Raw genomic sequence first — 14764 nt, 5'->3', positions numbered from 1 at the left:
AGCGCAGTTGTCACAGTAATGATATGGCAGAATAGTTTTCAAATAAATTAAATGACAATTCGTCTCTATTTCTGGTTATATACTCGATGGCGGGGGGTAACCGATGGAAACACTTCGCGTTCGACCGGCTAGGCTGATATGATGATGCCGAATTGAATCAATTGTATTTTTTTCTTTTTGCGATTTCGCTGTTGATTACTATAGTTCATTTCACATAGCATGATTCCGGTGAAGTTTGAGATTTGAAGATGTAATAATGTAAAATGGTATGAAAAGAAATTCGATTTAAATATCTTATCGAGATAATTTGTAATCGATTTACAGAAAATAATTTAAGAATAACTAATAAACATAGTAAAAAGGATTCAATTATTATGTTATTAAATTACCAAAAAAACTATGCAAGAAATTAAAAAATCAACAACTACCAAACAAAAAGTCAACATCAAAGCATAAAATCAACAACAACGAAACGAAATTCGAACAATTACTTCAAAAACACCAAGCAAAACTCAAAACAAAAGTCGCGGGCACCTGCTAGTATGCTATAAATCCTGCTACTCCTAAGCTTGCTTTTGACGAGAAAAAGAAATCAATATTTTATTTCATTTAATCACAATGGTGTACCTTTGTGTGTACCATTTATAGATAGTATGAATCATGATTAGATGTCCAAAATGTAAACAAAGAAATGCCATTGTCAAAGTGTGTCAATGCAGGTGTGCTAAACCTTCTATTTATAACGGAATAGGAAAAGGAGGAGGTTCTTATTTTCTACAACTTTAGTTATCTATATATTATCTAATATATAGATAACTAAAGTTGTAGAAAATAATATATATTATTATTATAGTAAGTAATATATATTATCTGTTACAAAATATTAACAATATACAAAAACTTGTACAATAACATACAATAATTTAACAAACGCACTATGGAGACGAGAAAACATTCCAGTTCGAAAAACGAAGCATGAATAACATCTATGACACAACAAAATGGCAGCACAAAAAATGTTTTTGATCCCGATTGTGTTACCAGTGTCATAAAATTATTTACGACCATAAACATAGCCTTTTGTTGTAATTATTGTATTAAACGAAATTAAGTAAAAATATATTGCAAAATGTGAACTGTTCGAAGTTTTATCAGATTTTTTTTCTTATAATATCAACGCGACGAACAAGCCGTGTGCTTGATGGCAAGCTATACGCCTGTCCATAACAATTGTAGTGCCACTCAGAGCTATAAATCGCAAAGATCTGAGGAACACTGCCACTGCACCCGTCACCCTGGGACATAAGTTGACAAGTCCCATGTGCCTATAATTTCACCAGCACCCTTAAACCGAAACACAGTAATGCTCACATTACTGCTTGGCGGCAAAAATAGGTAAGATGCTCTACTCCTACTAAAAGATTACAGCTTGACAACAGTTCTAAATGTTTATTATTGTCATAAATAGGAAACTGTCGTTTGTAAAGTATTTTTGGGCATCTAATTATGATTCTTCATTCTCTGTTCAATGCAGGTTGATATCTTCATTTATCTTTGAAGAGATAATAAAACTTCTCGTTGTTACGTACAGGTGATGCCCTAGCAAGTACAGTGTACCCTCTAATCCGGTCCCGCCTAGCGACGGCCCTGACCGCGTGGCACCCTGCGGACGGATCTGCACGGCCGCTGCTGGCCGCCTGGAAAGACGCCTGGGGCGGCGCCCTGACCGCCATGCTGCATCAGCACATTGTGCCTAAGCTGGAACATTGCTTGCAGACTGCACCTCTAGAACTTGTTGGGAGAGAGAACAGTGAGTATTTCTGTTTTCTGGTAGCCTGGTACCATGCAAAAACGAACCGGATGTGATTATGCAAATATGATTCAAGTCATAAAATGTTATTTACATACACACGCCATCACATTTAGCGGAAACAAAAAAGAATGTAAAGTAGGAACGTTTATATTTAAATAAATAAGAATTAGACATAAATTAGCAATTAAATTAACATCGACTTATTAAAGGCTTCATTCTTTGTAGAAAAATTGTATATTGTACAACAAGTGCATAAAATGCGCCATTTTACCGAGACGAGTATACCTGTGAGTGAATACTTAAGTCGAGGGTAAAATGGGTCTTATGAACGAGTTATACACTCTGCTTTTCAATTCGATTGCGAGGAAATTAAACAGCAATTTTACAAATAAACGATTATTTAACTACATTTGAATGTTAAATTACAACAATTAGATATATTTAATGCATTGACTTACAAATAAATGGACGACGGGTCTAATACAAAAACCACGAAAGAAATGTCCCAAGTCAACCTATTTAAACGTAGTGACATGTAAAGAAATATGAAAAAGCTAAAACGTTGAATTTAAATTGTAATGTCATCGCAGTACTGTCTAATTTTGCTTGCTTCGCTGTCAGTCGAACAAACGAAGACTAAAGCGTGAATGACGCTCTGTATACGATTTTAACGCCCTATAAGTTCGGACACTTTTTAGCGCGGACCCGACGTCCATATAATTGTAAGTCAATGATTTAATGTGATGGTTTTATTATTTTATACACTAGAGCATAAAATCCTATATTATGCGCAAGAGCATAAAATCCTATTTTATGCGCTAGAGTATAAAATACTATTTTATGCGCTACAGCATAAAATCCTATTTTATGCGCTAGAGCATAAAAACCTATTTTATGCACTAGAGCATAAAATCCTATTTTACGCTAGACCATAAAATCTTATTTTATGCGCTAGACCATAAAATCCTACTTTATGCGCTAGAGCATAAAATCCTATTTTATGCAGTCTACATGCAGCATAAATACGAACTTTAAGAGCATGAGAAGTGAAAATTAAATTAATAAACAAAATGCATTGCTTTAAAGTTTTGTGACAGCAGTAGTGGTTGAAAATTTAAAGATTACAATTGGCTAAGTTAAATGTGTTTATTAGTTTTACTTTTTTTTACTAGTTTTGTTATGATTAGGAATACAAAGATTGAACACACAGAAAAAAATTTCGTCAACCCGCATCCATGCTGCACCGTAGCATTGCTCTTTAGCAACTGACCCGTACTGGACCCGTAGCTCTAGCAGCATGGACGTGGGTACACGAACCACCGGGTCGACGAAATTTTTCTGTCAATCAAGGTTAAATTAAAGTTTAATATATTAAGAAAGTTTGTGGAATTTATTGGAATGTATAATTCATCTCCAGCTACTCAACAAATCTAAGTTAGTAGGTTAATTAAAACAAATTGATAAAAAAAAATAAAAAAAAGCAAAATAATTGTTTAGGTGTTTTTAAAAAACAATGTATCATTTCGGGGTTTTTACTAGTGTTCCGGTAAATGCGCTGGTGTGTGCAGTTAAGTATGAATTTGACTCTGTGATTGGTATGACTTTAATTTGTAACTTACGTCTGAAGTAAATATTGTTTGTTTATAAATGGATAACTGAATACTAAATATTTTATATAAATAAAAATAGTCATATTATATATTGCGAATAATGTAACTATTTTCATTTATACAAAATATTTAGTATCCATTCAGCATTTTTTAACTTTCAAGCTAACTTGATTTTAAGCGTAACGAACTGAAAACCCGACCATCTGTGGTAATCAGTTATAATTTTGAAAATGGTATGATTCACCCGGAAGGTTGGCTACATAAGCCATATGCGAGCTCACTAACACCGTCTACATTGGAGCCGAAGTGGTCGCCTTAGACGAAATTGTTTGGGAGCATTAATTCTTTATTCATTCTTTAAGTACCTTCGTGGCCGAACGGTTACCACGTTGGACTGCCACGCGGAGGTCTCGGATTCGATTTCCGGGCCGGGAGAAATATTTGTACGGCCTACATTTATTTCTCTCGTGAGTTTGTAATTTGTGGTTGTCTATGTATGAATCCATGGCACCCGCGATACAGCATTTCCCTAGTGCGGAGTTATGAGTGTGTGCATTATTATTATTTAGCTTTGAAGTCGTGTCTTCTTAATGCCGCCAATGTTTGAGTTAACACAGTATTCGGTTTGATTTTTTTTTATAATCCTGGTGGTAAGAGACACGCCTGGCTACAACAGTCGCAGTGCCATTCAGGGTTTTAAATCGCAAAGATACGAGGGGCACTGCCACTGCGCCACACAAGTTGACAAGTCCCGTGTGCCTTACCCTTCAAACCCGGGACGCAAATGCTGCGGGAGCTCCACTGCTAGAGAATGAAGCGATGCGGTCCCTCCGTCTGTCCGCAGCGGCGTGGCTGTGGTGCGTGGACTGGCTGGCGCTGCTGGGCGCGCCCACGGTGGCGGCGGTGGCGGCGCGCGCGCTGCTGCCGCGCTGGCTGGCGGCGCTGGCCGCGTGGCTCAACGCCGCGCCGCCGCACGCCACCGTGCTCAACTCCTACACGCAGTTCAAGGTGCGACTTCCGACCCCCTCGCCTTTTAGTACACGCTGTCACTGAGTTTGGTCAAAATAATGCGTATATCGAGTGTATAACAAGGGCCATACCTTCCAGGTAACTCATCAGTGATACATCACTTATAAACACCAACTCTCGTTTGCACTGAGATATAGACAGCGCCAACAACTGACCTATGTGTATGTTTTCATATATTCCAAAAATATTCTGTGTTTATTGTAATAAAGATAATATCTTTAACGATGGCGTGCTGTTCCATTCGGTGGTGTGGGGAAAAACAGCAAAACATCTAATTACAAAACAAACGAAATCAAATTTTATCGGTAATTAAATATGTAATTTAGCGATTTTCGTCCATTGTAGCAAAGCTTATGTTAACTGGTCGATTTGAAGTGAAACAATTGACAACACCCGTCAATTGTTTCGAACTCGGGCTGGCCAATCGGAGCGCAGTTGTCACAGTAATGATTTGGCAGGATAGTTTTCAAACAAATGACATTTCGTCTCTATTTATGGTTATATACTCTATGAATATAACTCATTTCACATAGCATGATTCCGATGACGTTTCAGATTTGAAGTTTCTAGAGATGTGGTGATGTAAAGCGAATGAAAAAAATCAATTTAAATGTCTTATCGACATACTTTGTAAGGATGAGAGAATCGATTTACAAAAAATAATTTGAGAACATATAATTGACAAAATGAAAAAAATTTAATTATAATGTTATTAAGTTACCAAAAAAACTTCACAACAAAAAAAAATCAACTGCAACAAAACGAAATTTGAGCTATTACTCCAAAAACATTACGCAAAGCTGACAACAAAACGAGATACACAATAGCTGATTCGATTCATCGATTTTATGGTGTAAACCACTACGGATAATATGTTCCGTTTCACGCATCAAATAAATGGGATAATTTATTTTTGTCTTCATCATTTGATTTGATGATTCTCTTTCTACTTAATATACTGTAATTTTTACTTAAAATTACAACCGTAACAAATATTGTTTATTTTTGGTACATTATGACAAATTTACTATTTATTTTTATAATCTGGTTGACAGATTAGTTAAAAATAGTGAGCGTGTAACGTAAACAATTGAAATGTCACAGAACTCGTCCTGTGTCAAATGGACTAAAGTCTGTTCCAATCCATTTTGAACAAAAAGTAAAACTGTTTGGTTAAAATTCTAAAGCAATCACAATAAATCGAATAAGTAACACATTAACTTATATTTCGAAGATTTCGACTTGATATGTCATCACTTTTTTCAACAATATTTATTTGAATAGCGTCGTAAAATTGTATCTGAAAAATGGTAGTCCAAAAGTGACGTTATTATATCTATGACTTATCTATGGTTGCATAGTGCTGTACGAAAAAAATACATTCGGTTCATTCAATTATAGTTTTTGTTGTCGATTACTAAATCGAATATTTCAATCGCAGTCGAACGAATATATACGAACTGTAAGAATTTGAAGGAGGATTTAAAGTTAAAATTTGGGAAATTTTAAATATGCTTATATTGGTTATGTAGGGAAAACCGCTAGTATGACTCAATTGAACAAATCGATGCATTCAATTAATTAATCGATTTGTAGTTGCCATTACGATTGGCCATCACTAAACCGTCTATGGTCGGGTCAGTGACTTGTTTGTTTACATTTTGTTCAAAATGGATTGAAACGAAGTATCTAATGGTTTGACCTATCCTCTCAAGCAGAGAGCGTGGATTCTAATCCGAGCTTGCACCCTCGAGTTTTTCAAAATTTAGTTTAATATTTACTATGAGCTTTCCGGTGAAGAGAAACATCGTTAGGAAACCTGCACACATCTGCATTTTGGCGACCTCTGTGATCTAGCGGCTTGCATGCCGGTTTTCATGGTGTCTCTCATCTCTGAGGTCGCGGGTTCGACACCCGTTCGGGTACAGGAAACTAACTTTCCTATATTGTCTGCGTGTTTGTGGTACCGTCTTTGTTTCCGATTTCCATAACACAATTGCTTTAGTTACTTTGGTATCAGAGGAACGTATGTGATGTTATCCAATATTTAAAATTTAATATTATTTAAATCGATACCGCTGTTTAACACCCACATTACTTTTAAAACAATCATAGATTTTTTTATAACAGAAAATGTTTCCTGAAGAAGTCCTCAAAGAACCAGCCGTACGAGACGCTTTCAGAAAGGCTTTGGACATGATGAATCGAAGTACCGACATCGATTCGATCGAGGCCCCACCGCCGCCACGCTTCACCATAACGGACACCAAGGAGACCTCAAAAATATCAGAAATATTGGCCACTACAACTCAACACAAGAGTTTTTCAGAATTATTGGAGTCTAAATGCATTGAAAAGGGAATTACATTCGTACCAATTCCCGGCAAGAGCAGGGAAGGCAGGCCGTTGTACAAAATCGGAGAATTGCAATGTTATGTTATAAGGAATGTTATAATGTTTTCTAATGACGGCGGTAGGACTTTTTTGCCTATTGGTTTAGAGAAACTTTTGAGTATGGTAGAAGATTAACATCTGAACGGATACAAGAATAAAACACTACGTAGTAAAGTACTGTGAGGTGATCCAATTCCTTAACTGATACGCACACTTGTCTAAACTTCCGGAATTGTGTTTTGTACTTTATATTCGATGCTGATGACTAACTAGCAGTTACTTTACTATGGTAGTGTATAGTGTATTATGTATATGTTGAGTGTGTGCGTTATTTATTTAGAGAAGAAAAGTTTTGTGATTGGAAGTAAAAATATAACTATTCGGTTTTGAGTTTTTGCCTTTTATTTTTTTATCGCTCAATATGTGCCTCATAAAAATGCTCAAGGTCACCCAAAGGCAGTCCCGTATCTTTCTATATAATGAATCAGATTGACAGCATTCGCTAGATCTACGATACCTCCCAAGTCAGTTATTGTAAGTCAAAATAATTTTTTTTGGCTTTTAAACTTAAATGTGTCCCTTTTACGTATATTGTAGGTTCCGTATTGGAAAGTAAAAAGATTACTTAGTGTTATGTTTACTTTCAAACATGGAACCTATAGTATACATAAAAAAGTATATAATTATATAAGGTAAAAAGCAAAAAATGGTATTTTGACTTACAACAACTTACGTGTGAGGTTCCAGAACTCTATAAATGCTCAAGTTAGGATTTGAGTATGATTCAAAGCACTAGAAATTATACTCAAGTCCTTGCCATTAGGGTCGTATTTCCAGTGCTTGAAATCATACTCAAGTCCTGACTTGAGCCTTAGAATAATAACGCATAGAATGATAGTTTCATATCAAATTAACTGTCACAAGTGAGGCAAAAATCAAATTCATGTAGGCTAGTTTTAGTAGTAGGTTAATTTTCGGTTTTAGCGAATATTTATATAAAAATACAAGTTGAAACGCGTTACTTCCTTGTGGAATGTGATGTTAGTATCTATTTTATGTTTGTCTGACGTATTTTTACACTCATTTTCCGCACATTTCGTCATTTTTAGCTAAAATTCTGGAGCTGTTCGCGGTGCAAGTTGACCTTGAGCACTGAAGGCCCGCCCGCTCGTGTAGGCCCATTGGGCGCGCTTCAATTTGCCTCACTTAGCGTGTGCGGACTAGGTTTCTATGCGTTATTATTCTAAGACTTGAGCATTGAGAGATGTCCAAAATGTAAAAACTGATGATCGAGAAAAAACATTTTAAATGGTGGTTTCCTATTTTTGACAATAATCAACGTTTAGAACTCTTGTCAAGCTGTAATCTAATAAACTAGAACAATTCACATTTTGCAATATACATTTTTACTTTTTCGTTCAATACAGTAATTATAATTAAATACTACGTTTGATTCATTTCTCGAATTCAAATGTGTCTCCGTAGTGCGTTTGTTAAAAAAGTTTTTGTTTATTGTTAATATTTTGTAATATTGTATATTGCAAAAAATGAGATTCTCTTTTTCCAAGTTCTTCTTCGTCTTCTTTTAAATGTTATGGCTCCATCGACATAATCAATTATTTTGCCAATGTCAAGTAAAAATAACTATGTACGGTAGTTTAATATTATTATAAAAATTATACAAAAAAATGGCGATTTCGCCAATGTCCTGTGAGAATCTCCCGTTTCCCTGTTTGTCTCCAATTCCGTTAAAATAGAATGTATTCACACTTTGACAATGACATTTCTATGTTTACATTTTGACATTTAGATAAGATTATTACTGTTAAATGCTGTTAATACTATGTTTTTTTCCCATCCTCTAAGATATTTTTCCATTTTTTTTGTAGTTGTCCTCGCTATCAACTTCTTGGTTATCAGTAAGGGCACTGTAACACAGGGATCTTATAGCGTGTCTTATTCCAGCGTGACCATGGTCGAGTTTTTGTTTGACTAGCTAAAAAAAGTCGCTATTTAGTCGGTTCTAGTCGCAAAAAAACTAGAACAATGAACAATGCTTGTTCCAGCAGGGACAGTAAAATACTTTAATAACTTGAAAACGGCGCGGCGGCGGACCAACTAAATCTAGTTTTTTGCAACTAGAACCGACTAAATAGCGACCTTTTTTCTGGTAAGTCAAATCTCAAAAACTCGACCTTGGTCACGCTGGAATAATGCACGCAATTTTATAAGGTCCTGGCCCCAGATCAGCCCGTGGACAGGGTCGTCACAGACCGTTGTCACGGACCGCATCCGGTTCTCAAAAAGCTAGTGCCTCGGGTGAGCGGCCCAGGGTGCACGTACAACACCCTTCGTACTGACAAACGGGAAATACCGTATTTTCCAAAACTGTTGGTATGCTCATTTTCCGTTGTGCGTTGCAGAACTAACGGTTACCACCGCTAAGCCGTTGACTCTAAATTATACTACTAATTCTCCTCGCTGGTAACGGAGCTGTAGACACGTTCACTTCCCGACATCACCCAAGGGCAATGAAGAGGGCTATGCCCGGAGTTCGGATATTCGCAAAATAACCAGTTTTTAGTAGCAGAAGAGCTCCATGTGAAAGAGTTCGTCCAGAGAAGTACTGCCACCTTACCTATTTCTGCTGTCTGCGTTCCGACTTTGAAGGGTACGGGTGCTGGTGAAATTACAGGCGCATTGGGACTTGTCAACTCATGTCTCAGGCCGTCAGGCGCAGTGGCAGTGGCCGTCAGATGTTAGTTGTACTGCATCTGTTATCGACAAGCATGTCGCTTATCATCAGGCGCACGACTTGTTTGTTCCGTCACTTAGTTATTATAAAAAAAAGAAGAAAACAAATATTTTGGGATCAAAGGATATACTCTCGTTCTCGTTCGACATGTCGTCCGAAACAATTACTGTCAAATAAATAATACTCGACCAAATCAAAAAACGTACGTACGTAAAAAGCACGCACTCGCACACACGCACATGTTCGCACGAACACACAGGCGCTCGCACTCGCAAGCACTCGCAGACACTCAAAGACACTAGGAAGCACTCGCACGCATGCCTTGCTACCTCGCACATCTCTGGTGGAATCGCAGTCTAAATCGAATGCTCGTCGGTGAGAGAGGCAGTGTTGTAATGTTATGCTCGAAAACGAATCTTGGATTGTTCCATTACAGTGAATGCTCGCGGCGAGGGAGCGCCTTAAGGGTGTCTGCGATAGTTGCAGACAAAGCATTCTTCTTCATCTTAATGGACATAATAGAGCAAGTCCTAGAAAAATAAGTAGTGTTATGGGAGGGGCCAGCCAAGCTGTTTGGATTAACAAGTACATACTTCACGTTACGTTCCCTGTAGTAAATAAGACCTTTTTTTTTAAAAAACAAATATGCATACCTCAAATACGTATGAGTAAACTATATTCGACTTGACGACATCGTCCTGCCAATCGTGTAAAAAATCGAGAGGTTTTTTTTTAATAAACGCCCACATTTTGATATGATCGTCGATCGATGATACGCAACTACGCAGCTCCAAATACATCATACAAAACAATATACTTATCTATCGCATAACAAGCAGTTGAGCGGAACAAAAGTCACACCTACCCCATAATTCGTATCATATTCGCACTGTTCTGCTCGATCTACCGTATGAAATGTTTTATAACTCGCAGATTGATTCTTTATTTCAATAACCAAATGGCTTTATTAAACACGCGAGTATAATACACGATTTGTTCGCATTTATTATATTTTTAGAACATTTAATACATTCTATAGCAAATTATACAAAATTGTAGGCTCGTGTACATTTATTCCCAAAGCGTATACTTTCGCATAATTTTTACATTTCTATTGTCAGTTCAACAATTATCATATTTCTAAAAAGTTTATCACATTCGCGAATTTTCGTATTTTATAAATTTCAGGTACTGTCAGACACACTGACTTTAAATTTAAACAAGGAAAGTTAGAATTGCATTTTATCTTTTATTAATAATAAAATATTTTGTTCAAATCAAATTACGTGTTCATCGTGTTTTAAGGCTTACAAAATAAATAGTTTCTTCTATTACTTTCGATACTGTAGTCAGTTTGTTAACTAACGAGCCGATCGTTAAAGTATTAGTCTATGCATAATCTGTTACACTATGACTGTATTAGTTGTTTAGTTTAGTTAGTTCTATCATAGATAGATTATACAACCACAATTGTATATGTATCTATGATACAACACAGAAAACTTATTGAGGTATATAAATTTAACCTTACTTAACCTGTCTAAGCAAACACTTAATTCAATTGATCCGTTCAGGTAATCATTTGTTATTTTTGTTAATCGTTCATCGATATTCTATATTTTTTTCTGACGCCACATCTTCTCTTATCTTAACATTATGCACTGAACTGTACCAAAGTTGCAGTCATGAGAAAAATACTGATATCGGCTAGAAAAGTTATAAAACTGCTAATGAAAGCAAAACACGTACAGAAAGTATATGCTTTGCGAATAAATGTACAGGACCCTACAATTTTGTATAATTTGCTATAGAATGTATTAAATGTTGTAAAAACATATAAAATGCGAAAATTATGAGAATACCTACACAAATTCAATATTCAAGTAAATATTTTGAGGAAATTATTTTATCGAGACGGTTGTAAGAGAATAATTACTCGTATAACATTTTTTTTATAAAAAAGAACCTCAAAAGTTGGTTAAAATTAAGATCGTGGGATCCATAATCTAAGTGGGGATATGAGTAGGTACTTGAAAATCCTACTAGAACCAAGAGAAGTGGCAGAAAATGAGGAGGGATACACCGATATGCAGTGGCAGATTTGGTACCTAAGGCCCAATAGGCTCTGGCCTTAGGCGGCCAGATTTTAGAGGCGACCAATCGTGACAAAAAATTCACTGACGATGACAAGAAATAACACAAAGTACCTCAATATTCTAAAGGCTCACGCACATTATAGCGGGTCGCAATGCAATATGCAATAATCTTCCTAAATCACTTTCGTACATTTTATGTATAAAATACAGATATGTTACATATCTGTAATCTAATGTATAATCGTTACATAATAATATTGTGACTACCGCGTCTGTCTGATCGTGATAAACTCAAAAACTACCTAACGGATTTTTATGTGGTTTCCACCAACATGGACAGAGGGATTCATGAGGAAGGTTTAAATGTATAATTTAAGGTTTTGTGTAAGTTGACTGAAATATGACGATAAATGTTGAAGATGTCGGAAAAAATCATGCCGGCTGGGCGCTTTACTGATGTCGAGCGCCCCGTACAGAGATATATCCAAATCAATGTTCTAGAAAAATATTAAAATTATTAAATAGTACATTTCTGAATCGATTTCGATAAAAGTTGGCAATAAAGTAAATTCATTATGTAGTCTGCCAGTATAAATATGATGAGTGCTGAGAAAGGGGCGGCTGGTACTAACTGAACAACACTGCAAATCCGCCACTGCCGATATGTTTGAGAATGGCTAGAAAGACAAGAAGATTTTTGATTCCAATGAAATTGGTTCATATCACGTGACTATTTAAAAAAGAAAACCTACTGTCGGTTGGTGATCTTAGAATCTAAATAATAATTCGCTTTATGTACCAATACTAACCTAATTCAGCTATATTGTACTATTAGGTAATCTAACATTTACTTAGGCAAGCTTATTTTTAGATCTGACGACACTTTTAATGAGCCTAATTCGCAGTCACTTGTCTTATCTGCACACAGGCCCGAAATACTTCTGTTAAACATGTTTACAAATACCTGTAACTCGGATACAGCGAGTTGAGAACTTGACATAGATACCTACCTAACTATTATCTTTATTATCAATCGAATCTATTTGTAGAGATGACATTGCCAATGAAGACTTAATAAGAAGGCACGACTACGCATAAAATCTGTCAATTGTCACGCCAGCATATAGGAATGTAAACAAAACATAGTGTTATTAGGTAATTTATCTTTCTATCTTGGATGCATTCCTTTTGTTATTAATGAGGTCGGCTTTATGCAAGACGAGCGATTCAAATGGCGACGTATTTAGTAACGTGACCGCTTTCACATCGGCATGCGACGGTGAATACATAGGTATTCATAACTATACTATGGGAACTGGCTATTATAGTTTTACGTAGTGTATCACGGTTTAAATTGCGAATGTCAAAAATATGATCTTCACAGGAATATAGTCTTTAGTCCTCTGGTAAAATTATTTGTTACGTTATGGACAATCTCATGTTCTTTTTAAAACAACTCCAAAATGACACAATCAAAGCAGTTCTAAAGGATTCGGGTCAATGAAATTAAAAAGTATATAATTTTTACAAAGTTTTTATTTTATAATAAACGTAACAGTGAGAAAATCAATAGTTACAATTTGCTGTCCGACATCCTGTCGTTCTGCAATGTTTTTAAAATTTTAAGTAGTTGCGGTTTTTCTGAACATTTTCGAAATGTTAAGAAATATTATAAAATACTGACTTAAAAACAAAAATGCTTCTTATTACAAGATTATGGTTCATTTATTCAAGTGAGATAGTAATTTTCTTTTTTTTAATTGTAGTTTATTTTTCTAAAATGCATCTATTTTTTTTCCATCTCTCATTTAAATAAATGAACCATATATCACAACAGTGGCACTGAAATCTGTCCAAAGACTATACAAATATGTAAACTCTACTTTTTCATAAGTTGTGCAGTATGTAAGGCACATAATTTCATTGAATGAATCTAAACAAAAGCATTTTACCATGTAAAATTATGGCCGAAATAAATTTTCATAATTTTGAGTTCATTTATCTAAAACAAATTGTCGAAGTATATTTTTCAAAATTGATTTTGGTGAAATAAAAAAAAGTAAGTAGGTGTGAGTAAACAGGCAGTTATTTACAAACTCTCAAAGCTTAATAATAAAAATTTGGATACAATACTGACGATTAATACATACAAGAACAGTGTAAAGTAATACGGATAGACTAGCTACAAAAAAAAAGCTAGAAGCATATCACTTAGTTTTAACAGACTTTATTACTGTAACAGAAAAATAAACTATTCAAAACCTTTCAACATGCTTAGTAGTAATTCTTTCATAAACAAAGCTATCAATAAAAATGTAGAAAGTTTGTCTAAAAAAGTTTGTATTTAGTTTTACAGAAAAAATGTTTAGTGATTTTTAGTGATGAATTAGACTTGTATAACTTTGACCTATCTAAACAATAAATACATCTAAACCTCGTTACAGAATTAGAACTAAATATACGTATAAAAGTTACTACAAATTCACGTAAAGGCAACCGTTCGATATGACTTGAAGGCACAAATGATTATTGTTAAAACAAAAAAGGTAAAAACCTACGATCTATGTTTCTCGCGTGTAGGCTTTCACAGAATGATTGAAGTTTATCTCCAAGCACCACTACACTTCATCAATATTAAATCTCTCTCTAAACCTAACCCTTAACCATTTTTAATAAATTTTAACCACGATTAAAATGCTACACCTATTTGTTAATCTGATAAATACTTTACAATAAAAAAACTTTATTGTATATCTATTATTGCCATCTTCGAATGTACGCAGCCACATCTTAGCTGCTACAAAGTTGAAATAAATAAAATTTAACATCACTTTACCGAGTAAGCGATCGATCATTCGCGATTCGTAAATGTGGAGATTGTTGCATGCTAAATAGATTTCATCTTATTTACAATCGGAAAAAAGAGACAAAAAGGCCTTGTTTTCTATCACATTTAAGTTTGGATCACTTAATAGGCAATAGCCAACGTAAATAAATAAAAATGTATACAAAAAAGGTAGATCGCGCCACGGTGAAAACTCAAAAATAAACTATATAAACAACTAAT

General features: G+C 35.2%; 1 protein-coding gene across 1 annotated transcript in view; it reads left to right on the top strand.

Annotated features, from left to right (window-relative positions):
• The window catches only part of LOC113226239 (septin-interacting protein 1), a 21357-nt gene extending 14348 nt beyond the window's left edge, over positions 1–7009 (top strand). Inside the window, exons 10-13 of the mRNA XM_026458800.1 lie at positions 720–763; positions 1592–1810; positions 4268–4431; positions 6583–7009. Of these exons, the coding sequence (XP_026314585.1) occupies positions 720–763; positions 1592–1810; positions 4268–4431; positions 6583–6981 (826 nt within the window). The 3' untranslated portion in view covers positions 6982–7009. The remainder of the gene's footprint in view (positions 1–719; positions 764–1591; positions 1811–4267; positions 4432–6582) is intronic.
• The last annotated feature ends 7755 nt before the right edge of the window (positions 7010–14764 follow it).

Source organism: Hyposmocoma kahamanoa, unplaced genomic scaffold (genome assembly GCF_003589595.1).
Source record: "Hyposmocoma kahamanoa isolate Upper Pololo Valley unplaced genomic scaffold, ASM358959v1 185, whole genome shotgun sequence".
In the NCBI taxonomy this organism is placed as follows: Eukaryota; Metazoa; Arthropoda; class Insecta; order Lepidoptera; family Cosmopterigidae; genus Hyposmocoma; species Hyposmocoma kahamanoa.
Note: the sequence above shows the minus strand (reverse complement) of the source record. Positions and strands in the feature narration are given on the sequence as shown.